The 27,522-nt window shown below is 43.2% G+C and overlaps 1 protein-coding gene across 2 annotated transcripts in view; it reads right to left on the bottom strand.

Annotated features, from left to right (window-relative positions):
* The window catches only part of NPR3 (natriuretic peptide receptor 3), a 62,041-nt gene that overhangs the window by 20,310 nt on the left and 14,209 nt on the right, over positions 1 to 27,522 (bottom strand). For both annotated transcript variants that reach the window (XM_075268075.1, XM_075268083.1), the window contains exons 2-3: positions 21,729 to 21,851; positions 15,124 to 15,290 (exon numbers count right to left, since the gene is read on the bottom strand). In XM_075268075.1, the coding sequence (XP_075124176.1) occupies positions 15,124 to 15,290; positions 21,729 to 21,851 (290 nt within the window). The remainder of the gene's footprint in view (positions 1 to 15,123; positions 15,291 to 21,728; positions 21,852 to 27,522) is intronic.

The following is a 27,522-nucleotide window of genomic DNA, read 5'->3' as shown; positions in this document are numbered from 1 at the left end:
CCTATAGTTATATCAGTATCTACAGAGCAATACTCTGTGAGCTAAACAGCCTGGACTTCAAAGTGATACATTGTAGCAAACTAGTAGAGAGGTCTGTGCAGCTGCTGCATCCAGCGTAGACAGTGCTCTGTGAGCTCAACAGCCTGGACTCCAGACTGATACATTGTAGCAAACTAGTAGAGAGATCTGTGCTGCTGCTGCTGATGTGTTGAGCTGCACAAACCTCTCCCAAAGTGATCACACACAATGTATCAGTTTGGAGACCAGTCTATTGAGCTCACAGAGCATTGTCTAGACTGGATACAAACGTCCACATGCAATAAAAAGACAAAGATTTTTTTTAAATCACCCACCAGTGCAAAAATGACACTTTTTATCAAAATGACATGCTATAGTTTGATATTTCCCCTCTAAAAGGGCACAAGGGGGAGGGAGGAGATAAAAGACTTTGCATTTCCTTTATAGCACAGCTCCTTAATCATCCCAAGCTGTTCCTCTGTGATCCTTCTGGGCAGATTGTTTGATCGCACAATGATAATCACTACTAGTTCAGTCTAAACTGAAGCCAGAGCTTTTTCCGGTGGGATCCCTGTAATTACATGCAGCCCGCTCACATGCCTTTAATGAATATCTTTTCGCAGTAAATGTGCGAGGACGGCTCCATTGTTTATTCACGTGTCAAAAAGCAAGATATCCTGACACTTGACGTAGAAATGCTATAATGCAGAACACGGGGTTAAAAGTCTTCATTGTATAGCAGAGGACTTTCGCTTCTATGGACAATGTCACTACGGCCTTTCGCAGTGTCTGTTCCTGGCCCGGATCCCCCCCCCCCCAAATTGATAAGCACTTTGCAAGATGGATATGTGACTGTAACGTGGAGTGTAACCAAACCCCAAATGCCAGAGGGCATGAAGGTAATCGGTGGTGGGTGCAGTACTGGGTATGGTAAAACTGCTCACCGCAAGGCTGCCCCTTTTTCATAAAAAGTGGTGAACAGGAAACAGAAAGAACAAGGCGTACATGTTTGGACCCAAAAAAAGGGCGCATGCCGAAAATGCCCCTCATCTATGGGTTTAAGATTATATCCGGCATGTTCTACAACAGTTGGCTCCTGAGAAGACATTACTTTCTGGTTCTTCGTGTGATCGTCTTGATCTACACACTTTCTTAAAAAAAGGGGGCGCAACTTGGGTGCAAAATGGTCCATGTGCCTCATCTGCACTCATCTATATTAGAAAACTGGTCAGGACAGAATACTAAATTCCCTCGACTGTATTGTTCTTTGGTACAGTAAGAAGCGCAGCTGTGGAGGACAAACTGCAGCTTTTAGTCTGAGCTCCCACGTTGCAGAAACGCAGCTTTTTTGTTGCAGATTTTGCAGCAGTTTTTGAGCCAAAGCCAGGATTGGATTGAGCAGAAGGTAGACGTATAAAAACCTCCTAAATGTTTTCCATTCTTCTATAGCAATTCTTGGCTTTGGCTCAAAAAACCGCAGCAAAATCTGCAACAACTAAAAAAGCAACGTTTCTGCAATGTTGGGGCCTCAGACGAAGAGGAAACTCCGTGCAGACAGACATACCAGATTACCAAATGGAACAAACATGGTACCACCTTTGTGCACTGGCTATATTTTGAACTCTAGCATAAACGTAAATGGGACTGAGTTGCAATACCCGACACAGCCTACGGATAAGAGTGGCGCTGTTTTTGTAGAAAAAATCCTCTATTATAATTTCATGCATCATTCACTCATCTCCGTTAAGCCAAAAAGCTTCAGTTTAAGACGGAAAATGGTCTTTAAAGTATGCGTAGAAATATGGCAGAACCCCGAGGCTTCACAGTAGTCGTGCCCATTAGTAAGGAAATGACGGGGACACTTGAAAGTCGTGCCTGGTGTTAACATTTTCCCTCCTGCCGCCCAGCACACTTGGGTCACTGAATCTTGCTTAAACTTTTGTGATTTGGTTTTTCTGGCTGAAATAATTTTTATCACTACAGAGTTACCATGGCGCCGCTTTCTCTCGCCCGCTTGTGCTCCGCTTTTGTACTTTCCAACACAATTAGTGCAGCACTTTAACTAATGAATGGGCCTATTCATCGGGACAAATTATTCTCTGGCCGAGTGGAAAAAATACCCTCAATTCTGTTGCAGATGAAGCAAGTACAATAGCGGCCACTTATTCATCCTGTCTCGGTGAACCGAGGCTGATCGCATGGTAATGGCCGCTGCATAGGTCACCGTGACTCGGCTCGTCTGCTGTACTTTAGTAGGAGTCATGGAAAAACGGCAACTGTCAGAAATCCAGGGGGAAAATTGACCATTTGGGTATTGGAGCAGAGTCCCAGAATGTCTAAGTAGGCCATCTCTATGATATTGATGAGCTATCCTTTGATATCAGATCAGAAAGATGCCAATAACCAGAATATCCATCACTCAGCTTCCATGGCCAATGCTTTGGAATGGAGACAGCGCCATACTCTGTGTTGTGGCCATGTTCAATATCTAGTCTTGGTACAGGATCTCAAAATTTAGGCAGACTCGTGTTTTTAACACAAGTCTTCATATCTCCTGAGGCAGCAGAGCACGACATACATGCTTCCTCATATATCATGGCCTCCATCGAGTCGCATGTAGAGATGAGCGAACACTGTTCGGATCAGCCGTTCCGAACAGCACGCTCCCATAGAAATGAATGAAAGCACCTGGCATGTACACTTTGCCGGCGGCCGGTCGCCGTGCCCGGTGCTTCCATTCATTTCTATGGGAGCGTGCTGTTCGGAACGGCTGATCCGAACAGTGTTCGCTCATCTCTAGTCGCATATCAGCCATGCCAGTTTATAGCTAGTAGAGTTCATGCATTATATATGTGGGTAAAATGGCGTCAATGTATATGGCCCAATCCACACCAGGGCCCCTTTCAAGAAAGTAGAAAAGGTGGCATAAAAACACTGAATTTATTTTTTTTTATCGCTCTGTAACTTTTTTACATCACAAAAGTGGCCTAAATTATTAATAAATGTGTCCCCAAAAGTTTTAAAAACTGAGGCCTAATAGTAAGACACAGCCATCAAAGAGTTAGGCCTCAAAACTGTCTGTTGCCCCCAAGCAACCAATCAGAGCTCAGCTTTCATTTCTTAAACGGCTCTGAACACTTGAAAGCTGAGCTCTGATTGGTTGGTATGGGCAACAGCCAGCTTTGGATATATTAGGCCTATGTTTTAGCCCAGCTCAAGCGTACTCTAGCTATGGTGGTACATTATCACCCACCCATGGGTTCAGCCATGTTTCCTAAACCATCTAATACCCAGAAAGATGAAACAAACGTAGCCCCATCGGCTGTATACAATGAATGGGCCCATCACATGACTAAATGTGGATAATATACTACAGAAAGGAAGGAGCCATAGTCAAAGGAAAATGCCCCTGATCTGTCACCTAATAAAAGCATGCAAGCCAACTTTTTAACCCTTTACTATACAGCAGAAACCCAGCGTTAATGACCGTAAAATGAAGCCCCCAAATGTTGTTTTGGCCCCTGAACGAAGGAAAATGGGACCCATAATCTCTGCTTTGGCCCTCAGTTCTGTCACTTCAATATTCCGCCCCAAGGGGGGCGCCATAATATAAAAAAGAAAGTGTCTTGTTGTAAGGCGTCATGCATACGATCGTGTGGGTCAGTGGAAACAACACAGATTGGTATACGGGTGTCATGCGTGGTTTTCACTGACGTGTTCATTCATATGAGCCCCATATTTTGGGACACACAGCCGCAAAAACTACGGCTGTGCATATGGGCCCATAGAAATGTCTGGACTTCTGTAGGTTCGTATCTGAAGTGTATGGCCGGAGACAGGAGGGTCCTGCTATCTATACAGGGCATGCTATGCAGACTTTATGGGAACAAACGCAACGTTTCCCATACAGGGGGCATAATAATGGAGAAGCAACAGGAGAAGACAGATTTGGGATGAGGAGGACAGTATTCGGAGATGACTGCGCTTATGAAACGCATGCTGGATGCCATCTCCCCGCTGAGGATTTGTTACAAGTTGGTGAAGATCTGTATAGTGTTGGCTTCTCATTCCTCTCTGACAGGTCATTTTCCTTGCAAAGTGTTTCCGAATGTTAAACAAGCAGATTGTAAGAAATGGATGAAACTGCGGCATAATCGGCCAAGTCTCTGTCATGCAGACTGGCACCGGCGAATATAAAGAAAGTACAGTGTAACCGAGCGCTGCTTAATGTCCCTGACATAATGAGAACAAGCACCAGGAATAGGAATTAATGGGAAATTCCGGGGACAACCCGAGTGTCCCATAGTAACTATTCATTACGGTCTGCTTCAGACTGCCCAATAAGAAGTCGCTGCCGGTACCAAACAAGCACAGCAGGCAGGCACCAGTCACCTCGCTCATGTGGAACCCCTTATACTGTGTATTACAGGGAAAACAAATGGCCACCAGTCCAACAGTGGGGACGCTGAGGGATGTGACTACAGGAGGCTCACTGGTTGCAGTCCTGCCTGGGTCTTGGAGTCTGGAGGGTACTATAAATGGGCAAATTTTTGAAATTGGGTCCAGAAACTTTAAAGGGATGGTGTGCTTTAATTCATGTATCCATGTACATGAGTAAGTACATCCTGGAAAATCCAGACCATGCATGCATTTCCCAAACTGAATTTGGTCCAGGATTCCTATGATCACTATGATGTAAGGTCTCCAGACCAAGTTCACTTTGGGAAGTGCGCTAAATATATGGTCCATATTTTCTGGACTGTATTTGCCCGTGTGCATGGAGTGTCAACTCCATCACAAGTTGGAATTCGATGCTGTATTTGAAGTAGAATCTGCCCAAAATTCCGCCTAGAATCACCTTCCGATTCATTTCTATGGTAGGCAGTAGATAATTGTTCACCCTGGAATTTAACATAGAATTTCTCGAAATTTGCATAAGGAATTTCAAATTTGGCCATGCCCAATAGAGGCGATTTACAGCGGCACTCTTCTTCAAACTTCACTTCAAATTCAGAGTAAGTTTTTGTCAAGTAGAGAAATTCAGCATCAAAAACCTCTGTGCAAAGCACCCCTAAGGGAGCCTTCACACGGAGTAAACGCGTGTGTATTTTTGCAAAATGCATGTGCAAAAATAAGACTCCCATTGACTTCAATTACATTTTACAGGTGTATTTTTACACGTGTTAAAAATATCATTGAGGTCAATGGGAGTCGTATTTTTACATGTGTATTTTGCAAAAATACACGAGCGTTTACTCCGTGTGAAGGCTCCCTTAGGGCCCCTTCACACGGAGTAAACTCGTGTGTATTTTGGCAAAATGCATGTGCAAAAATAAGACTCCCATTGACTTCAATGACATTTTACACGGGTATTTTGATGTTTATTTTGACGTGTTTTTTTACACGTGTAAAAAATGCCATCGAAGTCAATGGGAGTCTTATTTTTACACGTGTATTTTTACACGTGTATTTTGTAAAAATACACGCGGGTTTACTCCATGTGCCCTTAGGCTGTATTCACACGGAGGAAAATGGCGCTGAATTTGGTGTGGAATCCGCATCTGCTAGCTGCAAAAGGAACCCATTGAAGTCAAGGGGAGGCTTTTTTTTTCCATGCGGATTTTCAGCGTTAAAATCCTCCCCAAAAAACTCACTGTGAATGGTCCCTTGGAGTGGACATGGGTTACTAGAGAGGACCTGTTCTGTTCTGGATCACATAGACAGCCCATTGATGTGAATGAATGTTGTGTAATGCCTAATTTCCTCTTTGGTGGCGCTGCAGGGAAGAAAAACACTTCACACCACACGGCCTCAGTTCATTCCCAGCACTAAGACACTTTGATCCGCTCACTTAAAACCTTTCTAAGAAAAGTGGACGATCCCTTGAAGTCGTAAGTTGTGGGCAACTCTATATATAGTTGAGGTGATGATGTGTACTATAAATGTTTGTCACCTAATGATACCGGGACATATTAGATGAATATTGGATGAGCCATGACCACCTTTAGTTCCACCTTCTTTGTTAAACTTCCTGTTTATATCCACAGCCACTTAAAGGAGGGTGGAAACAATATGGCTGCCTTCAAGGAAACGCACCTATAGATAACTTGTTTCTTTGATTTTTACCATTTCTGATTTGCAATAGGAGCCTCGGCGTAAGGAAGAAGAAACCATGAAAAAATCGTGTGGATATTTTTGAACTTTTTGGTGTCCCTTTAAGAACCTTCCCCTTCCACAGAAGCCAATGAATAAAAAAGCAGTGACTGGAAGTGTATCGCGCACCGCTAAACCTAAGACAAACTGGTTTGTATGTCATGTGGTTTGCTTTGCTAACCTCACATAATAATCGTCTATGTTACTTTCTCGCTTTGCATAATGACTTTGTTTCGTTAGCTTCTCGGCTTCCCTTGTCCGGCGCGTGGTGCTGCATACCCATGACGACGCGTCCGCCTCTCGCAAGAATGATCTTTTTTTTTTTTCTCCTTGTCAGAAATTCCGAAAGATGAAGGCGTTATTATGCTTTTCATTTCATTTGGTTTTTGTGGTTTCTCTGGCGATCCCTGGTGGCCGTTTTAATTCATTCCCGGCATCCTGCATTTCAGGCATGCTATCTGAGGAATGGAACGTACTGGGATGACACAGAGCGGGATTTAATGGAGTTGGACGTGCAGAATGAAAACACGTTAAACAAACTTTGGTCTATGGGGTGGGTCTGTTTAAGTGAGACGCAACGAAACTGGAAACCAATCTGATTAATTAGCAGAGCGAGGCCTCGCCGTGAGGTAAGAGCGCGTTACTATTACATTGACCCCCCCAAGTACAGGTATTAAAGGGACACCCCAAAAGTACAAAATGTTATAAAAGTGCGTCAGAAGTACCAGTCGCACCTATCAACATAAAGGACTCAGCACCGGGATACAAATGTAGCAGAACTGAATTTACTTGAAAACGAAGGCAGCGATTCACAAGCGTTTGATTCAGGAGACCCTAACCTATCTATCTGATGGGTATATATGTTGGGTTCTTGTGTCAATCCCCTTAAATTAAGTATGAAGTATTACGCAGTTCCTATGCAATAAATAGCTTCAGATTCTCAGTTTTTTTTGGATGTGCTCCACTTGTGTAGACCAGTGATTGGCTGCAGCGGTCATGGGATGATAAAAATGGATGTAAATGAATGCCGACAGAAGAAAACCTATTGACGTAGGTTCCGTTTTTAATTATTTTTTAAAAAAATTGGGCACAAAACTACGATTTTGTGTCCTATAAAATAAAGGATACCATCATTAAATGGATCTCCTAAAAGGATGTAAAAATAGGATGGGAATGCACTATAAAATGTATTCCCCATCTTCAGAATAGGGGATAAGTGTCTGATATCTAGGGGTCTAACGTCCGGCGGGGGTCCTTGAGTGCTCCATATAAATAGGCCTGGGAGGAGAGGACTGGATTGTCTAAGATCAGGGGCATTGTAATGTGTGAGACATGGTGGGGACTATATTGTGTGGGAACTTTGGGGACTATACTGTGTGGGACCTGGAAGGTCCTATCTTGTGTGGACCTTTGGGGACTAAACTGTGTGCTACCTGGGGCATCCTATATTGTGTAGGACCTAGGGGGGCACTATATATAGTGTGGGACCTAGGGGTACTATAGTATGTGGGGCCACATTATGGTGTATGAGGTGAACTCCCCCCATGATATGTCCTCTTCCCCACCTGGAACATCCCTAAAGCAAATTTTAGAAAAAGTACTCCCCCCATCTATGTATTACACTGTCAATCCAATGATTTAAATCAGAACTGTGCAATACTTCATTTCGCCTTTGGGGGTGCTGCAGGGAAATATCACACTAACTGACAGATTCATGCACAGATTATAGCTGATCACTTGGGGCCCCGGCCTCCGGATGAAGCCTCATCACCTTATTGTTGGGAGAGCAAGGAGTTGTCCAAAGTAGAGACCCTTCCCCTTTTACTTCAAGACATATATAGCTTCTATGGGTTAATTTGGGACAGAATTTGGTTGCCCTTCATAATACAAATGGCCATATCTCCAGGACAGAAAGGAAAAAGATCCAAGAAATAAAAACAGCATTTTGGGAATTCTTGCCGTACCAAGAACAGAGGTGGCATTAACAAGAGTGAAACCCGAGGTCAGTCCGCACTGCAGAAAATCTCTATGAAGGAAATGTCGGGAATTATTCTATAGAAAGCGGCTGAATCTAGAATTTACTAGCGAAACACTGGGAGATTTAGCCGCTATCTGGAATTATTTTCACATAAAGGAATGTTGTTCGGAGGCCAAAGCTCGACGTCGTGCTCCTTGTGCCGCCTGATGCAACATTTCAAGGCTCGGCATACGCCTCCTATGTTCACTATATTCCTAGGAGAAAAGGACTTTTGAGGACAACTACATGTGGAATCCGTTGTGACGTCTTTGATCAGACAGCACGTATGAGGCTCTGCATAGATGTAGCAGAGTTGAAAGCGTGTGATAGGCCAAGAGTAGGAATGAGCAAACTGCTTCAAATTTTTCAAAACCCCCCAAAATTTCAGGGATCACAATCCACAAATCACTATTATGTTCAGGGGTCTCAGTATAAATGAAGGCCCAGGAGGAGGTGAGGAAACATGATAACATTGATGCTCATCTTTGCCGACATCATCGGTCCCTGGGGGACTTTGGCCTCATGCTAACGTCATGTCACGCATTGAAGTGCCATGAAACTATTACCCCAATTACGGGCCTCAGCAACCCCCCATGGCCAATAATGTCATGCAGGAGGCCGGAAGAGGACTAAAGAGGATCCTGGACACTACCAGGGACAAGGTATCATTATTTATTAATTTTCTGCACCTCCCTTTGGGTCGGGGCGAGCCGATCTTGAGATTTCAGGATCGATTTTAAAATCTGATTTCCGATCATTTTGCAGCCGATCGGGATCCGATCTTTCCCGATCCCAATTGCTCAACCCTAATTGTATATTATATGTACAGTGGGGTTGAGCCGATCTTGAAATCTCAAAATCCGATTTTTGATCATTTTCCAGCCGATCCCGGTCGTAAAATTTGCTCCATCGCCAATCGGGATCCGATCTTTCCCGATCCCAACCACTCAACCCTCTGTCGATATGATTTGGACTGAATAATTTTGTTCCGAAGTGAAACACTAATGAATCTCGTGAGGTTCGTCTATCCTGGTAAACTTTCACCTATCTCATTACTTTTGCATTGTTCCCTCCTGTAACGCCCTGACTGCTTTTACTACAAAGAATCCTTTCCTATACTGAAGACCAAGGGCACTTTGTTTTACTTTCACTGTCCTTTCAGATACACCAGGCTTGAAGAACCCTTCAACATGGGGCTGCAGTCCCTTGACGTCCTCCTTGGCATGGACAGCGAGGAGTTTGATTGTCAAGGGGCCAATGATCTCCAACATTTGGGTATTTTCATGCCACTGTCACTGGCATTTGTGGGGGCGCAGTGAGGGGAGTGAAGCTGGCAACTGCACTGAACTAAACAATCTACGCTCTTCATCCCTAGCGTGCAAGCTTCTTGTGTCCCTTGCCCCGTGTCCTCCTCACACAATAGCTGGACGCGCCTCTCGGAGTCTGGATTGTGTAACTAGAAGAAGGATTTCTGATAAATGACATGGCACAAACTACAATCCAAAGGGACAATAACATTATTTGCACATAGGACAAGCTTCTCCTTCACATCTGAACGTGGTGCTGGATGCTGTCCTGACTTATTTGGGGCTACGTAACCTGAATTCCTACAGTATTCCCATATGGGCCGTATAATACCCAATGATGATGCCCACTGCAGTTGTAGCTGAGTTTTCCTTCATACTCCGCTGACCTAGAACTATATCTAAACAACCCGGACAAGGACAAGTGACTTGTTGGCACCTTCTTGGCACCCACCACCAGGAACAAATGTCACCCTTGTTAAAAAACCAATAGAAATGAATGGAGATGGCTGTCCATGCACAACAGGAGGAACGTGTGTTTGGTCGAGGGACCTCAGTTCTGGAGAATCTCAGAGGTGGAATCAGTATCTATTGCACATGTATGGCATATCCATATCTAGGAAATTATATGATTTGTGTGACCTTAACTCAAAGGAGAGAAACAAAATGGCAAAACATAGTGGCCACAGGTCTAAAAAGTGAGCACCCTGATAGTCACCCCTACTCGGTGCTGAGGTTTAGACATTGTCTTCTACACAGTATGACTGGGTTGAATCTAATTTTGGATGTGCCTTGTACAGCTATTTTTGTGCACTTTATCCTTACATTGAAGGTGTCACCTTGGAGGACACAGGTACACTATATAGTGGGCACATTCTTCTACAAAGTCTTTGTAGTTTTGAGTATTGCAGGGAGGTCGACTTAAGCCGTGGTGCAGGGATAGACCACTACATTATAGTCACTGTCCGTGGTGCTGACACTTGATGGAGGATATCAGGATCTCATGTATGGGCCTGTAGTGCACTTGTCGGTAAAAACGTAGCGTATGTATTAATCTGATTTATAATCTTTATACACGAGATAGCTTTGTATACATATATACATAGATATTGTACATGTCCAAGCTATTGTGAACTTCTGACCTTTCCATAGAATCTAAACATATCATCTAGGCAAGTTAATATTGTGCCGATGGAATACAAGGGTTGCAGATACCTCAGATCTGGTGCCCGATGCCTAATACCTCTCAACAGCACTATATATAGCATGTCATGACTGAGGGCACCATGGTAAAGAAAGACCAGGAGGTACCCACTGGGCCATCTCCTCTGGGAGCTTCAAGCTATGTCTCTACCCACTGACAAAACCCCTTTAGGAAGTTCAAGCTACGAGTCTACCCAAAAGTCAATCTCCTCTGTCAAGTTCAAGTTTCTCCTCCATGTTTTTCAAGTGTCTACCCTCTGGTCACCTTCGTCCTGGAGGTTCAAGCTATGTCTCTACCCAATGGTCAGTACTTCCCAGAAGATAAAAGTTACGTCATTGCCCACTGGCCAATCTCCTTCAGGAGGTTCAAGCTATATCTTTATCCATTGGGTAATCACTTAATCTATGGCTCTACCCACTAGCCAACATCCTTCAGGAGGTTTAACCTAAGCCTTTACCCAATGGTCAATATCCTCAAGTTATACCCGATGGTCTACCCAATCCCATTTATGTCTCTGCTCAGTTGCCATTCTACTTGAATTATTTTATCTTCTCAAAAGTTTCAGCATGGATCCAAAGATGAAAAAGAGTCAACAATAACCCTCAACTTTCAAAGGAGGATCTTTAAGGATCCCTATATAAATTTTTCTAGCCTAGAAAGTCTGTATAGCATGGGGAGGGAAGTCTGTCATTCCTGTCACCACCACTACCCAATGGTCAATGCTCTCCAGATAAAAGCTATGCCCCCACTAGTCAATCTTCTCGGAGAGGTTCAAGCCAAGCCTTTACTTACTTCCCAATCTCCTCCAGCTGGTTCTAGCTATGTCTCTACCCAATGGCCAATACCCTTCAGGAGGTTCAAGATATTCCTCTACCCAATCTCCTCCAGTAGATTCAATTTAAGACTCTAACCAATAACCAATTTCCTCCAGGAGGATCAAGTCATGCCTCTACCGAACAGGCAATCTTCTCCGAGAGGTTCAAGCTATGTCTCTACCCAATGGTCAGTACTTCCCAGAAGATAAAAGTTACGTCTTTGCCCACTGGCCAATCTCCTTCAGGAGGTTCAAGCTATATCTTTATCCTTTGGGTAATCACTTAATCTATGGCTCTACCCACTAGCCAACATCCTTCAGGAGATTTAACCTAAGCCTTTACCCAATGGTCAATTTCCTCAAGTTATACCCGATGGTCTACCCAATCCCATTTATGTCTCTGCTCAGTTGCCATTCTACTTGAATTATTTTATCTTCTCAAAAGTTTCAGCATGGATCCAAAGATGAAAAAAGTCAACAATAACCCTCCAATTTCAAAGAAGGATCTTTAAGGATCCCTATATAAATTTTTCTAGCCTAGAAAGTCTGTATAGCATGGGGAGGCAAGTCTGTCATTCCTGTCACCACCACCAATGGTCAATGCTCTCCAGATAAAAGCTATGTCTTTGCTCACTAGTCAATCTTCTCGGAGAGGTTCAAGCCAAGCCTTTACTTACTGCCCAATCTCCTCCAGCTGGTTCTAGCTATGTCTCTACCCAATGGCCAATACCCTTCAGGAGGTTCAAGATATTCCTCTACCCAATCTCCTCCAGTAGATTCAATTTAAGACTCTAACCAATAACCAATTTCCTCCAGGAGGATCAAGTCATGCCTCTACCAAACAGGCAATCTTCTCCGAGAGGTTCAAGCTATGCCTCTACCTACTGGCCAGGAAGTCTACACTCCATTCCCACTTCCTATTTCGAGGATAGAAAACCCATCTAGCATGGTGAGGCAATCCTTTCCACCAAAAAGTGGCCACCTACACGGGAAGCCAAGTGGTGAGACAATCCTGTCCACCAAAAAGTGGCCACCTACACGGGAAGCCAAGTGGTGAGACAATCCTGTCCACCAAAAAGTGGCCACCTACACGGGAAGCCAAGTGGTCGCCAGGCCTTGGTATTACACAATTCTATATACTCTTCTTGCGTGCGGTGGATTTAGGAGGTAAACAGCTCCAACCATTTATAAATAGCCGGACGGATTCTGAATTGTGACGGGTTTACAAATAAAGGAAGTAGGAAATTATAATGAACTTTTTATTAGGTTCTCGTGCTAATGAACGTCTTGGAATGAAGCTCATGTTTATATGGAGATGATAGCGGAGATAAGCAAAGGATTGTCTATGATATACAAAGAGTCAACAGGAAAGCCAACGTGGACCTCCCAGTGTTCTCCAGGTGATGGTCGGCAGTGTTGTCCGAGGCCTTTCCCTTCCATAAAACGTCTCTTTTTAGACTGTTTGGGAAGACGTCGTCAGATATTTATGAGGAATATAAATAGGTCTCTTACCGAGCTGCTTACTCTCTGATGAGAAATGCAAATTGTACCTAATAAACTCTGCTCAGAGTCAAACCGCTGACATATTTTATGGCTTTTCAATGGAACTAGATTACGCTGGATTCGGCCCATGTTTGTCTTTCAATACAACAATATGTGCAACTAGATAGCATTCTTTCCATAGAAAAGTCAGGGACAAATTGTCTATTTTGAGGCCTCCCAATGGCGCGTGATAGAACGTCTTATCAGGAGCAGCAGGCGGCTCGGAAGGATTTCCATGAACATCTTTTATCTGGATGTCCTGCAGTTCTCGAAATAAAAAAAGTTTCAGAGTCTAGAGAGAAAAAGCTAAAAAACCACATCCTAAGGAACCAGCTACGACGGGGGTAGAAAGATATCACTATTTAAAGGGGTTGGACCATGTTATATAGTCAACAGGATAGGGACCCTAACCTATTACTGATAATGGGGCTCCCGTTCTCGCACCGTAATGGGGCAGTGGCCAAGTAGGTGCCCTGTCCTTCCATTCATTCTCTATGGGAGTGTGGGAGATGGCAGAGTACAGGGCCGGGCTATGCCATAGAAAATAAGTGGTGCATCAAGGCCATTGTTCGACTGTCACTCCATCAGGACAGAACTGAAGCCCAGTTTTTGGAACTGGTAGTTGGACCCCACCATGAAGTTGTCCCTATACTATTGACTTTATAATTTAGGCAGCACCACACCACCCGGTCCACTGTATAGTGGTGGTGTCAGGCTACTGCAACTATGACTTTCTTGAATAGAAGCAGAGTAGAGATGGCCAAACTTCCCAAGATGTTTTTCGGGTGCAGGTAGCTCGGGTTCCTGATTCGTTTCAGGTTGTACAAGTTTGGATAGAACCGGAAGTGGCATTAAAGGGGCCCTGTCACGTGTTTTTAGGCTATTCAGGTGCTGCTAATCATTAGTAGAAAGACCCCGTTTTTGTTAATTACCGTGGAAAACGATATGCAAATCAGCTCCAGGGTGCACAGTGGGCGTTCCATGCACCCACTTCCGTCACACCTTCTGGACGCCCACCGCTGCCTCCAAGCCCTCCACCTCCTGCTTATTCACCGCCTCCATTCTCGGCAGTTTCTATTGAAGTCATGCGCATGCACAGTAGCGCTCCCTCCGGCTTTCAATGTCCTCTATGGGAAAATGGCGCTGGAGCGGTTTCTATTGAAATCACGCGCGTGCGCAGTAGCGCTACTGCGTATGCTCCAGCACCATTTTCCCGTGCAGAACATTGCGAGCTGGCACTGGAGCATGCGCAGTAGCGCGCCGGAGGGAGCGCTACTGCGCATGCGCCTAAGTTCAATAGAAACCGCCGACAATGGAAGCGGTGAATAAGCAGGAGGAGGAGGGCTTGGAGGCGGAAGGTATGACGCTAGGAGGTGCACGGAATGCCCACCGTGCACCCTGGACCCGATTTGTATATTGTTTTCCACAGTAATTAACAAAAACGGGGGGGGTCTTTCTACTAACAATTAGCAGCACGAAAATCTAGTGATAGAGCCCCTGTAATATATTCCCGGGTCTCTTCAGACCCCAAAGTATAATAGGTGGAGGTCCATTTTAGTGGCTCCAAAAAACAAAACGACATTCGGATCGGACCCGGCTCGTGACAAAGTGGTTCACCCATCTCTAGAGTAGAACTACTTCCAACCCGACATGGCATTAGCATCCAGTGTCAGGAGGCAGCCGATCATGTGATCAGTGAGGGGTCTGGGTGTTGCACCCCCACCAATGGAATATTGTGGGTAGGTCATAAGCACAAATCTCTTTTCCTCTCCTGACAGTTTGCTACAATGTATCAGTACAGGTAAACCTCCATGTAAACAACAAGCAGAATCTCTAAAAGACGAGACATTCAAAACACCGTGTGACCAACTCAGCTCTGCTGCATCTCGAAACTGGAAGCAGGACAAAGCGTCACCTATGGGATAGCTGACAATTATTTTCTTGTATTTTTTATTTTCTCTCGCGGGTCTCCTGCGGGCGCGGGGCAGAACAGAGCATTTTGCCACCTTTGATTAAATTATGAGGTTGTTTACAGACAGCTAAAGCGTTCGGCCGGTCACCAACTACTTACGTAATCGTCTTCGGTCAGCCCCAGCTTTTGAACAGAACTTTTCACCTCGATGGAAAACTTCTCAAACTCGGGTTTTACTGTCCTGAGTAGAGTAACTGTTTGCAGGGATGAGTACGCTTGCTTCGCCTCAAGGTCGTGCTTGTCTCCTCGCCTCCACGAGCCATCTCCTAAGGGACATATAAAAATATTTACAATCTGGGCCAGTCACCATAAAGAGGCGGTTTCTCCATGGCCATTGCCCCTGCAGTAAATAGATATGTTAGTAAATAACAGTATAGACTATTGTCTGCAAGGTTTTCAAGTTCCAGGCAAGTTGGGGGGAAAAAATGGCAGGAATGTGCCCAGGGAACACTTTATTTAGCCATGTCGGCTTCTTGAAGACACATCGTCTGACATGGTCACTTGGCTTTCCGTGAAGGTTTATAATGAACACAGAGCAGGTTGGGGACGGCCATGTCTAGGTGAGTAGACTGTCCCAACATGCCCCATGGTGACGTATCACATCCTAATCCGTAATAATGTATAATGTATCCTGCTGGAACCGTAGACTCTAAATGGTTACATCCTCTGTTATTCCTCCTGGAAATAGTATAAAATGTCAACTAGGTGTTCACGAGGTCTGTCCCCCTACAAAGCAGGGCTGTGGAGTCTCCGACATTATTCCACAACTTGGCTCCCTCCTGCTCCAACTCCATCATCCCTCTGTTATTCCTCCTGGAAATGTATAAACTGTTCACTAGGCCTAACCTTCCCTTTGTCCGTGAGGTATGTAGAACTCTAGAATATATCGTAGAATAAATAATCCTTTTATTTTGAAGTCAGAATCAGTTACTGTTTATCCATCTCCACCCCAAAACTGACCCCAGCCCCAATCCCTGATATTTACCAACTCAGGGGGACTATTATTAACCAATTTTCTGCCCTAGACAACTAGGATTGTGGATATTAAACCCTGTGTTGATCACCGGAATTGAAGATATTAAACCTGTACTGCCCTAGACCACCAGGGATACAAACCTTAGGTATCTCCTATTGCCCTAGACCACCAGGGATACAAACCTTATGTTACTGCCTAAGACTATCAGGACTGCTGATATTTCCTGTTGCCCTAGACCACTAGGGATACAAACCTTATGTATCTCCTATTACCCTAGACCGCCAGGGATACAAACCTTATGTTATTGCCTAAGACTATCAGGACTGCTTATATCTCCAATTGCCCTAGACCACCAGGGATATAAACCTTATATATCTCCTATTGCCCTAGACCACCAGGGATACAAACCTTATATATCTCCTATTACCATCGACCACCAGGGATACAAACCTTATATATCTCCTATTACCCTAGACCACCAGGGATACAAACCTTATATATCTCCTATTACCATCGACCACCAGGGATACAAACCTTATATATCTCCTATTACCATCGACCACCAGGGATACAAACCTTATATATCTCCTATTACCCTAGACCACCAGGGATACAAACCTTATGTCACTACCTAAGACTATCAGGACTGCTTATATCTCCCATTGCCCTAGACCACCAGGGATACAAACCTTATGTTACGGCCTAAGACTATCAGGACTGCTGATATCTCCTATTGCCCTAGACCACCAGGGATCATAACATTAACCTTTTCTAGTCCTAGAACACCATCAATTTTGGCATTGATTACTTCTGTATACTAGACTACTAGGAATATCGTCCTCCCTAACCCAGGAATCCTTACATTAACCCTCTAACTGCCCTAGACCACCCAGGGTACAGACCTTAACCCCTTGCTGGAATGAGCCACCAAGGCTGTAGACATTAACCAATTCTGCCCTAGACCACCTGGGATACTGATATTAACCTTCCTGGTCTTACAACATCAAGGATATTGTCATTGCCCATTTTTACCTAGACATGAAGGGATGTTCATATTGACCCTTTCATTACTGGAGACCCCAAGGATATTAAATGAAGCCCGTCCCTCTGTAACCTGGCCAATACATAAAGGGGATAGCCCGCTCCCCATCAGACAGACCCTAGCAGGGCATGACATCTACTGGAGCTGGAACACTTAGATAGTTTTGTCCCCATCATACGCAGCCTTATAATGTATCACTGACATGTTTATTGCTACCTCTGGATGGACTTGGGCACGTTACAGATTTGTGTTTACTCTCATAGTTATTGCCTTCACGTTGGGAGATCGGATTAAACATCACAGGCCGAGCACTTTGTTTGCTTTGTGATTTGGAACAAGAAATAGCAGCGCGGAGATCTGCCACCTGGGAGAGCAGAGTGTCTACGTGCTCGCTTCTGTGGAATGCTGGACATGCAGGGGGCCCGATGGTGAGGTCATTGACCCCTATGAGATCAGACAGCCAGGTTATCAGGGGCTGTGCTATGTACATGCATGCACCCCTGCTCCTCATAGGCACCACTGACATCCTCAGCCCCTTCCTTGTCCACCCTTTAATTCTAAATTCTATAGGGAACAAGAGGCCATACCTGCCATATCTATATTGTAGAGCGCACATTTCTCCAAATCTCACCCATATTCTGCCTGCAGTGCAAAGTGACCGACACTAAATTTCCATCCCGCAGCATGTCAGTCATTGCTGCGGGTTTGTCCTGTGAATGTTAACCTTTACAATGTAGAAGACATTGGTGGACCCTGCCTGGGTGATGCTGCGACAACTTCACGTTTTGGATGATTTTGACCACTGCAACATTCAGCAGCATGTCCATAGTCTGTGACCGCTGACCAAGCCTATTCAGACAGCAGACTTCTTCAGCCATGTACTGTCAGTGATCCACGCTCTATTGCATGCTACATTTTTTTTCTGGATCGAGCTAACAGGTCTGATGTCACAGTAACCCTGTACACAGCTAGTCCTGCTCACAGCGGAGAAGTGGAGATAACTGTATACAGTCTAGACAATGCTCTGTGAGCTCAGCAGCCTGGACTCCAGACTGATACATTGTAACAAATTAGCAGGGAGATTTGTGTACATGCTGTTAATGTATCCAGTCTAGACAATGCTCTGTGAGCTCAACAGCCTGGACTCCAGACTGATACATTGTAACAAATTAGCAGAGAGATTTGTGCACATGCTGTTGATGTATCCAGTCTAGACAATGCTCTGTGAGCTCAACAGCCTTGGCTTCGAAACTGATTCATGTTTAGCTGCTGCTGATGTATGTAGTATAGACAATGCTCTGTGAGCTAAGCATACCAGCAGCCGCTGCACAAATCTCTCTGCTAGGTTGCAACAATGTATCAGTGAAGAGTCCAGGCTGTTCAGCTCACAGAGCATCGTCTAGACTGGATACATCAACAGCAGCTGCTAATTTGTTACAATGTACCAGTCTGCAGTTCAATTCTGTTGAGCTCACAGAGCATTGACTGGACTGAATACAATGGTTTCTACATCAGCAGCAGATGCACAGATCTATCTGCTAGTTTGTAACAATGTATCAGTGAAGAGTCCAGGCTGTTCAGCTCACAGAGCATTGTCTAGACTGGACACATCAACAGCAGCTGCACAGATCTCTCTACTAGTTTGCTACAATGTATCAGTCCAATTTATGTAAAGTGTATGGGCCCCTTTATGTCTTGTGCACAGAGTAGAGGTATATATAAGGAGGCTGTATTACAGCACATAGTGTCACCCTATGGATCTGTGAGTACTTTGTGCCGCCATATGTTACAGCAATGTATTACAATAATATACTATGACCTCTGGTTGAACACGGGATGGTTTGACACCGTTGCATGTATGTAACCAGAGGCACAGAGAGGTATGGGATGACCCCATAGATAGAGTATTACAGTACATCTCTCAGTCTGTACACCTCGCAGCCTGCATGTGGCGGTAATATACCGAGCAGGAAACAATGCGCTCATAAATTCATTGCCATAAAAACCATCAAAATGTCAACATGGTTTTCTTCCAACCATAATATTGCACTAGGAAATGAAGCGTGTGATCATTGTTGAGTGAGTTATTGTAACCTGGGCGCTAAGCACGCCCCATGGCGTGTGGATCAGCCCGCTGCTGGGCGACAGGGCGGGTGACAGGGATATCCTTGTAATGCACAGACATGAACATATATACCTAGGAACTATTAAAACAATCAAAACTGTCCTGCCCTTTACATTGTTGCATCAACCTCAGCTGGGAAAGATTGGGGCCTATCCAAAAATGTTCCCGGACACCCTATTTACCTAGGTGCCAAGTTTGGGGTGAATGGTGTAGAGGACAGACCTACAGAGATTTGCTTTTATACCATGGTCAAACACTAAATGGGTTGTCCAGGATTAGACAAACATGGCTGCTGTCTTCTACAACAGCGCCACACCTGTCCACAGGTTGTGTGTAGTATTGCAGCTCATCCCCATTCACTTCTACAGAGCTGACTTGCAGTACCGCACACAACCCAAGGACACAGGTGGCACTGTACCTGAAATAGAGCAGCCACTTAAGTCACCTTACACCTTAAATGATGCAAGAAAATCTCTTTTTTCATAAGCGAGGGCCCTGAGCTGACAATTTACAAGATTAATGCTCAACCTGGAAAGCCATAAACGAAGTTTACTTTTCATCAGGCTTCACAGCAAACAGCATCTGGCTCTGTCAAGGACTCGGATTTGTTGACACGTTGATGCCAGGATACAGAAAGCGTTTCGAATACTTTGCACCTTCAGGACTCTAAACAAACCTCTAATAAGGCAGATTTCCAGGGTTGTCACACAAGCGGCAGATGGTCATCTGGCTTCACTCATCGATCAACGTATTTATCTGTTCTCGTGCAAGGCGGTTTAGGCTTTATACGATTAACCCATGCAATGAGACCAGATAAATAACATACAGCAAAGAGTAGACATTTGTTGAAATAAGCAAAGCAGAAGGAGAGGAGTGTGCTGATCTGTAGGGAGGCAGTGACCTCGCCACTTGTGTGACTGTATAATTGAGAATATGGCTCGGTATAGGAGGGTCAGTGTCATAAAGCAGGATGGGACACAGGTAATCAGATGACAGGACTGGTCACTGCAGCGGAGGAGGAGTGGGCTGATCATGGGAGAGACAGTGACCTGACCACATCTTTCAGTGTATAATAACTACAATGGCTCTCTAGGGCAGGGTCTGGGGCATAAAGAAGGTAAAGACAGAATACAATGTAATAAGACTGGTCACAGCAGCAGAGGAGGAGTGGGCTGATCATGGGAGAGACAGTGACCTGACCACATCTTTCATTGTATAATTACTACATTGGCTCTCTAGGGCAGGGTCTGGGGCATAAAGCAAGTAAAGACAGAATACAATGTAATAAGACTGGTCACAGCAGCAGAGGAGGAGTGGGGCTGAATATGGGAGAGACAGTGACCTGATCACATCTTTCAGTGTATAATAACTACAATGGCTCTCTAGGGCAGGGTCTGGGGCATAAAGAAGGTAAAGACAGAATACAATGTAATAAGACTGGTCACAGCAGCAGAGGAGGAGTGGGCTGAACAAGTAAAAGACAGTGACCTGACCACTTCTTTCATTGTATTTTTGCTATATTGACTGTCCAAGGCAGGATCAGTGGAATAAAGCAGGTATGGTCAAAATATTAGGAAATCAGATGATAGGATTGATCACAGCAACAGAGGAGGAGTATGCTGAACTTGTATCAGACAGTGACCTGTAATATGGTTTTACCCCAGGGCAAGGTCAGTGGCATAAAGCAGGTAATGTCAAAATATTAGGAAATCAGATGATAGGAGTGATCACAGCAGCAGAGGAGGAGTATGCTGAACTTGTGTCAGACAGTGACCTGTAATATGGTTTACTCCAGGGCAGGGTCAGTGGCATAAAGCAGGTAAGGTCAAAATATTAAGAAATCAGATGATAGGACTTATCACAGCAGCAGAGGAGGAGTATGCTGAACTTGTGTCAGACAGTGACCTGTAATATGGTTTTACCCCAGGGCAGGGTCAGTGGCATAAAGCAGGTAAGGTCAAAATATTAGGAAATCAGATGATAGGACTGATCACAGCAGCAGAGGAGGAGTATGCTGAACTTGTGTCAGACAGTGACCTGTAACATGGTTTACTCCAGGGCAGGGTCAGTGGCATAAAGCAGGTAAGGGAGATTCTGGGGATTAGGTAGCAGACATACCCACACCATGGTGTTTAAGGGGGCTGAAGGCCTCTCTGGCAATTGAGAGACACCAGTATCATAAATGATGAGAACAGATTTTGCATTGTGGCCCCCAAGGCAAATGATAGAAATAGTCACACCAGCAGCAGAGGAGTGTACTGATCCTGAGGGAGGCAGTGACTCTTCCACTATATTAGTAAGGGTATGGCGACATGTGACAAGACCAATACTACAAAGTGGGTGAGGGTAGGACCTCTTGCAGCGCATGAACACGATGACAGCTCCAAAAGCATGTGTTGATTTTGAGGTAGGCAGTGACTTGTCCATACTGGCTATGTCATGGTGACACGTAAGAGGTCGGGTAAGAACAAGGATGAATTGTAGTTATCAAGACAAAATATCATGTCCCATGTTGGAGGAGTGAAATGTTGTCGGTGACTACTAACCCTACAAAGACTTACCGTAGGATGAGCTGTTGAAGAGCTCAATGTTGATGAACACGTAGTCTCCTTTGGTCAGTCCTTGCCGGTGTGCAGCCAACATGATGGTCCTGATGGTATCGCTGCTCGCGCACATGATGACAACTGAGGGGGAAGAATAAAAAAAAAGGAACATCAGATACCTGTAACATCGATCTGTACAAGAGAAATCAGGCACAGATGTAGCAGAGCTGATGTGGACAGAGACTAATTCAGCTCTGCTACATAGAATAGAGTCAGGATTGTACATCGTAAATAGTCCTGTTCCAAGGGTGCCCTGTACACTTATCCAAACTATCCAAAAAGAGTCTATGGGACTGTTACCACCCAATAGTCAAAAACCAAAAATAGTTGCAACAACCCTAAGGGTCCATTTACAGGACAGTATTCTGTGATACATTTACATCTCTGGGGCTTCTGGGTCCATTCTGTCCCCATGACACGGATGATTATAGAGCAGGTCCTAGTCTGCTCCGTGTTATCGGAACGTAATGGATCCAGAGGCCTTATAGATACTAATGTATCATCCGATTGCATTCCGTGATAAACTTGGCCCCCAACCCTGATGCACACGGTCGTGTGTGAGGACCCTAAGGCTGAGGCCACACATAGCAAACCATAGCTCTGCTTTTGGAAACCGTGTCTGCACCGCGTTTTTTACCGCAAGGTGGGCATGGGATTCCACTGTAAAACACTGCGATTTTTTCCTGCATTATTTACGTACTTGTAGATGGGATTACTCTCATTCACTGGGATGAAAAGCGCAGCATTTTTTGCTGGGTTTCTGCAATGGCCAAATACTGCGTGTCGGCGCCTCCACTGCAAGGACCACAATACACTGACCCCGAGCGGCTGCAGGGACAGGGTTACATATTAACCCCCGCATTCCCCTGAAGGTACATCCACTCCTTGACCTGTGAGCCGCTGTATTGCCCTCTCGGCATGCCGCACGCTTATTGTGCGCTTGGCCTGTACCAATTAACCAGCGGAGGGGTCAGAGCCGGAACAATGAGCACATTCACCCAGATAAATACCATTTCATGGACATAGCAGGCGGCTATGTCTGTGCTCCATAGTCCATGGGATTGAGGTCCTGCGAGGTCACTGTCACTCATACTGTGCAAGGACTAGGCTGAAGTGCACCCCAAATTTAGCACATCCTGGAATTTATTAAAGGGGTCATCCAGCAATATGATACTGATGATCTATCCTTACACGTCAACCCCTTTTACAAAGCGGTGAGCCGACCGGCACAGGTCAAGTCCATTAAGAATCCACCAATTTTACAAGGTGTGGCCAACCATATGTTTGTTCTGCAGTGGCCACTACTGGAGAACTGTAGTATTACATGTAGGATTTCCAACTGAATGGCTGACCATGTCCGTATGGTTTGCCATAGAAGAGTTCCTCCTGGCTAATAAAGTAGGTTCACAGTAGGGGTCTCCCTCTATTCTATCCAAATTTCCCAAAGGGTCATTTGGAAAAAAAAATTGGGACAACCCTTTTAAAGGTGATGTGTCACAGAGTAAGATTTTTTTTAAGAATGGTTGATAATACTATAAAGAAATTTTACTTATCACTATCTATATTTTAAAACGCTTCTATATCTATCTATATCTATATCCAGCAATTTTCACTCTGGCCACTAAGCCCAGTAATAGCCTGACACTTGCCAAATCTGTAAGGGTTTTCTTTGCAGCAGTCATTTTATTAACATCACAAACATCATTACAATTGAAGATAACACCTCTATAGATAACACTGCTGAGTCATCATGACATCACTATTAACAATAGATGATGTCACAGCTTGGCTCCTGCCCCTCCCTGCACAGAACATGTCCTCAATGAGCCGGCTCCAGACTATTCTTGCTTGTGGCCACAGCCAGATATTTGCTGAGAAGAATACGTCCCTTTCACTCATAAAAGAAAAAGGTTTAGCTGCACATGGGCAGGGCGTTACCTGCGTGCCAGTGTGAACTGACCCTTACAGACACATAAGAATATAATGATACCATTAGGATAGACAAGATAATCCCTCAGCAATTACATTCCGGGGCCAATCACAAGGGTTAATTATAGCAACGCAAAACTCCAGCCTCATTAACAAGAGCTGAAATCATAAGATTAGTGGAAGTATGCGAGAGCAGCGGCGCCAGGTACCGAAGACACGCAAGACTGCACCGGACTATATGTGACCGAGGGTCTAGAATATGGCGTGCGTCACTATACAGGACATATAACCAAAAACATATGAGCAGCGGAATTATCTATGGATATTGGGGAGATTATAATGCAAATGACTGGGCAGATAAATGTAAGTCTCAAGTGAGAAAGATAGATAGATAGATAGATAGATAGATAGATAGATAGATAGATAGATAGATAGATAGGAGATAGATAGATAGGAGATAGATAGATAGATAGATAGATAGATAGATAGATAGATAGGAGATAGATAGATAGATAGGAGATAGATAGATAGATAGATAGATAGATAGATAGGAGATAGATAGATAGATAGATAGATAGATAGATAGATAGGAGATAGATAGATAGGAGATAAATAGATAGATAGATAGATAGATAGATAGGAGATAGATAGATAGATAGATAGGAGATAAATAGATAGATAGATAGATAGATAGGAGATAGATAGATAGATAGGAGATAGATAGATAGATAGATAGATAGATAGGAGATAAATAGATAGATAGATAGATAGATAGATAGATAGATAGATAGGAGATAGATAGATAGATAGATAGATAGATAGATAGATAGGAGATAGATAGATAGGAGATAAATAGATAGATAGATAGATAGATAGATAGGAGATAAATAGATAGATAGATAGATAGATAGATAGATAGATAGATAGGAGATAGATAGATAGATAGATAGATAGATAGGAGATAGATAGATAGGAGATAAATAGATAGATAGATAGATAGATAGATAGATAGATAGATAGATAGATAGATAGGAGATAGATAGATAGATAGATAGATAGATAGATAGGAGATAAATAGATAGATAGATAGATAGATAGATAGGAGATAGATAGATAGATAGATAGATAGATAGATAGATAGATAGGAGATAAATAGATAGATAGATAGATAGATAGGAGATAGATAGATAGATAGATAGAAGATAAATAGATAGATAGATAGATAGATAGATAGATAGATAGATAGATAGATGGATGGAGAGATAGATAGATAGATAGATAGATAGATAGATAGGAGATAGATAGATAGATAGATAGATAGGAGATAAATAGATAGATAGATAGATAGATAGATAGGAGATAGATAGATAGATAGATAGATAGGAGATAGATAGATAGGAGATAAATAGATAGATAGATAGATAGATAGATAGATAGATAGATAGATAGGAGATAGATAGATAGATAGATAGATAGGAGATAAATAGATAGATAGATAGATAGATAGATAGATAGATAGATAGGAGATAGATAGATAGATAGATAGATAGATAGATAGATAGATAGGAGATAGATAGATAGATAGATAGATAGGAGATAGATAGATAGATAGATAGATAGGAGATAGATAGATAGATAGATAGATAGATAGATAGATAGATAGGAGATAGATAGATAGATAGATAGGAGATAGATAGATAGATAGATAGATAGATAGATAGGAGATAGATAGATAGATAGGAGATAGATAGATAGATAGATAGATAGATAGATAGGAGATAGATAGATAGATAGGAGATAGATGAATAGATAGATAGGAGATAGATAGATAGATAGATAGATAGATAGATAGATAGGAGATAGATAGATAGGAGATAGATAGATAGGAGATAGATAGATAGATAGATAGATAGATAGATAGATAGGAGATAGATAGATAGATAGATAGATGATAGATAGATAGATAGATAGATAGATAGATAGATAGATAGATAGATAGGAGATAGATAGATAGATAGGAGATAGATAGATAGATAGATAGATAGATAGGAGATAGATAGATAGATAGATAGATAGATAGATAGATAGATAGGAGATAGATAGATAGATAGATAGATAGGAGATAGATAGATAGATAGATAGATAGGAGATAGATAGATAGATAGATAGATAGATAGGAGATAGATAGATAGATAGATAGATAGATAGATAGATAGATAAATAGATAGATAGATAGATAGATGGATGGATGGAGAGATAGATAGGAGATAGATAGATAGATAGATAGGAGATAGATAGATAGATAGATAGATAGATAGATAGGAGATAGATAGATAGATAGATAGATAGATAGATAGATAGATAGGAGATAGATAGATAGATAGATAGATAGATAGGAGATAGATAGATAGATGTAACAATGTAATAAGCTCATATTCAAATTATGATTTATCGCACTAATGCATATGATGATGTCAGTGTACTGAAATAATCCAGTGATTTAATAATAATAATAATAATAATAATAATAATAATAATAATAATAATGGGATAATGTGAACAGTGATGTCACTGTACAAGGATATACTACTATGTGATGTCACAGTACAGCGACAGCGTACATCATGAATATCATAGCACACATATAATACACGGTATAGACAACCATGCACGCATGACCTCACAGTATGGGAATAAAACAGTCGTATGATGTCACCTGTAGGTGTAATACATAGATGACTCGTGATAAGAGGAGGACACAAGTTCTGTACTGACCCCCCCCCCCCCCCCCATCCCACCAAACTCAGTGACAACAAGAATGGACAATGTAACAGCCGCCATATTGGTTCTTGGCATTCTAAAGAACAGAACTAGGTCAGGCTTTACAGGCAGCTCATTGACACGTCGGAGGAAGACAATGGAGTTTTGTGTATCTGGTCTTTTCTTCTTGGCACTTTCTATGAGTTTGGGTTATCAAGAAATCTAAACCTCGGCGCACTGGTGAATGCTTTGGCTGTGGAGAACCTTCTTGTGTAGATCTTCGGGCTCCAGAATTCTTCCATCCACAACTTGTGTTATTGTTCTGTGTGCCATGAAACACAGCTTGTTCCCGTGCTTGAAGCCGAGCCATTGTTACGAGGACCTTCCTCATCTGCCGCAGGCCATCGGGGAACTTTCTCATGAATGGGGTCACCAGAAGCTCAATTAAGAAGGTTTTACGTAGCCGGGATCAATAGGATGAATACTTGGGCCCATTGTCTGCTATCTAATCTAATCGCCACATACATTACACGCTGATCCTACATAGCCTCAATCCTATAGTCGCATTGTATGGCAGATAAGCCCACAATCGCTCCTTTATTCAGACAAAAAAAAAAAAAAAAAAAAAAGAAAATTCAAAAACTACTAAAAAATTGCCGTAAAATCAAACGAGCATAAAACATGTTGGGAAATTGCACATAAAATCTTCATATTTCTCGCTATAAACGGCAGTAAAAGGTGTTCGGTCCCCAAATCGAGAGGCCGATGAGATTCTGCTGCCTGTCATCTATTTATGGGAGAGAAGATTCTACTGTAATAAGATTTGTAGGAGTTATAAAGAAAGATTTAGCAACAGGCCGGGACTAGGACTGCACTGATGTAGCAGAGTGGGGTGTGTTAAGGTGGTATCACAATGGGTTATGTGTGAGTGCATGTGCTATATTATAAGGGAGTAGGGCCATGGTCACACTGTGTTCATGTTTCAGATGGGTCAGTGGTAGCCTAATGATGGTGTGCAACTGTATACATTCTACATATACATATATTCTACAGATATACATTC

This window comes from Leptodactylus fuscus, chromosome 1 (genome assembly GCF_031893055.1).
Source record: "Leptodactylus fuscus isolate aLepFus1 chromosome 1, aLepFus1.hap2, whole genome shotgun sequence".
Taxonomy (NCBI): Eukaryota; Metazoa; Chordata; class Amphibia; order Anura; family Leptodactylidae; genus Leptodactylus; species Leptodactylus fuscus.
This window is presented reverse-complemented; position numbering and strand designations above follow the sequence as displayed.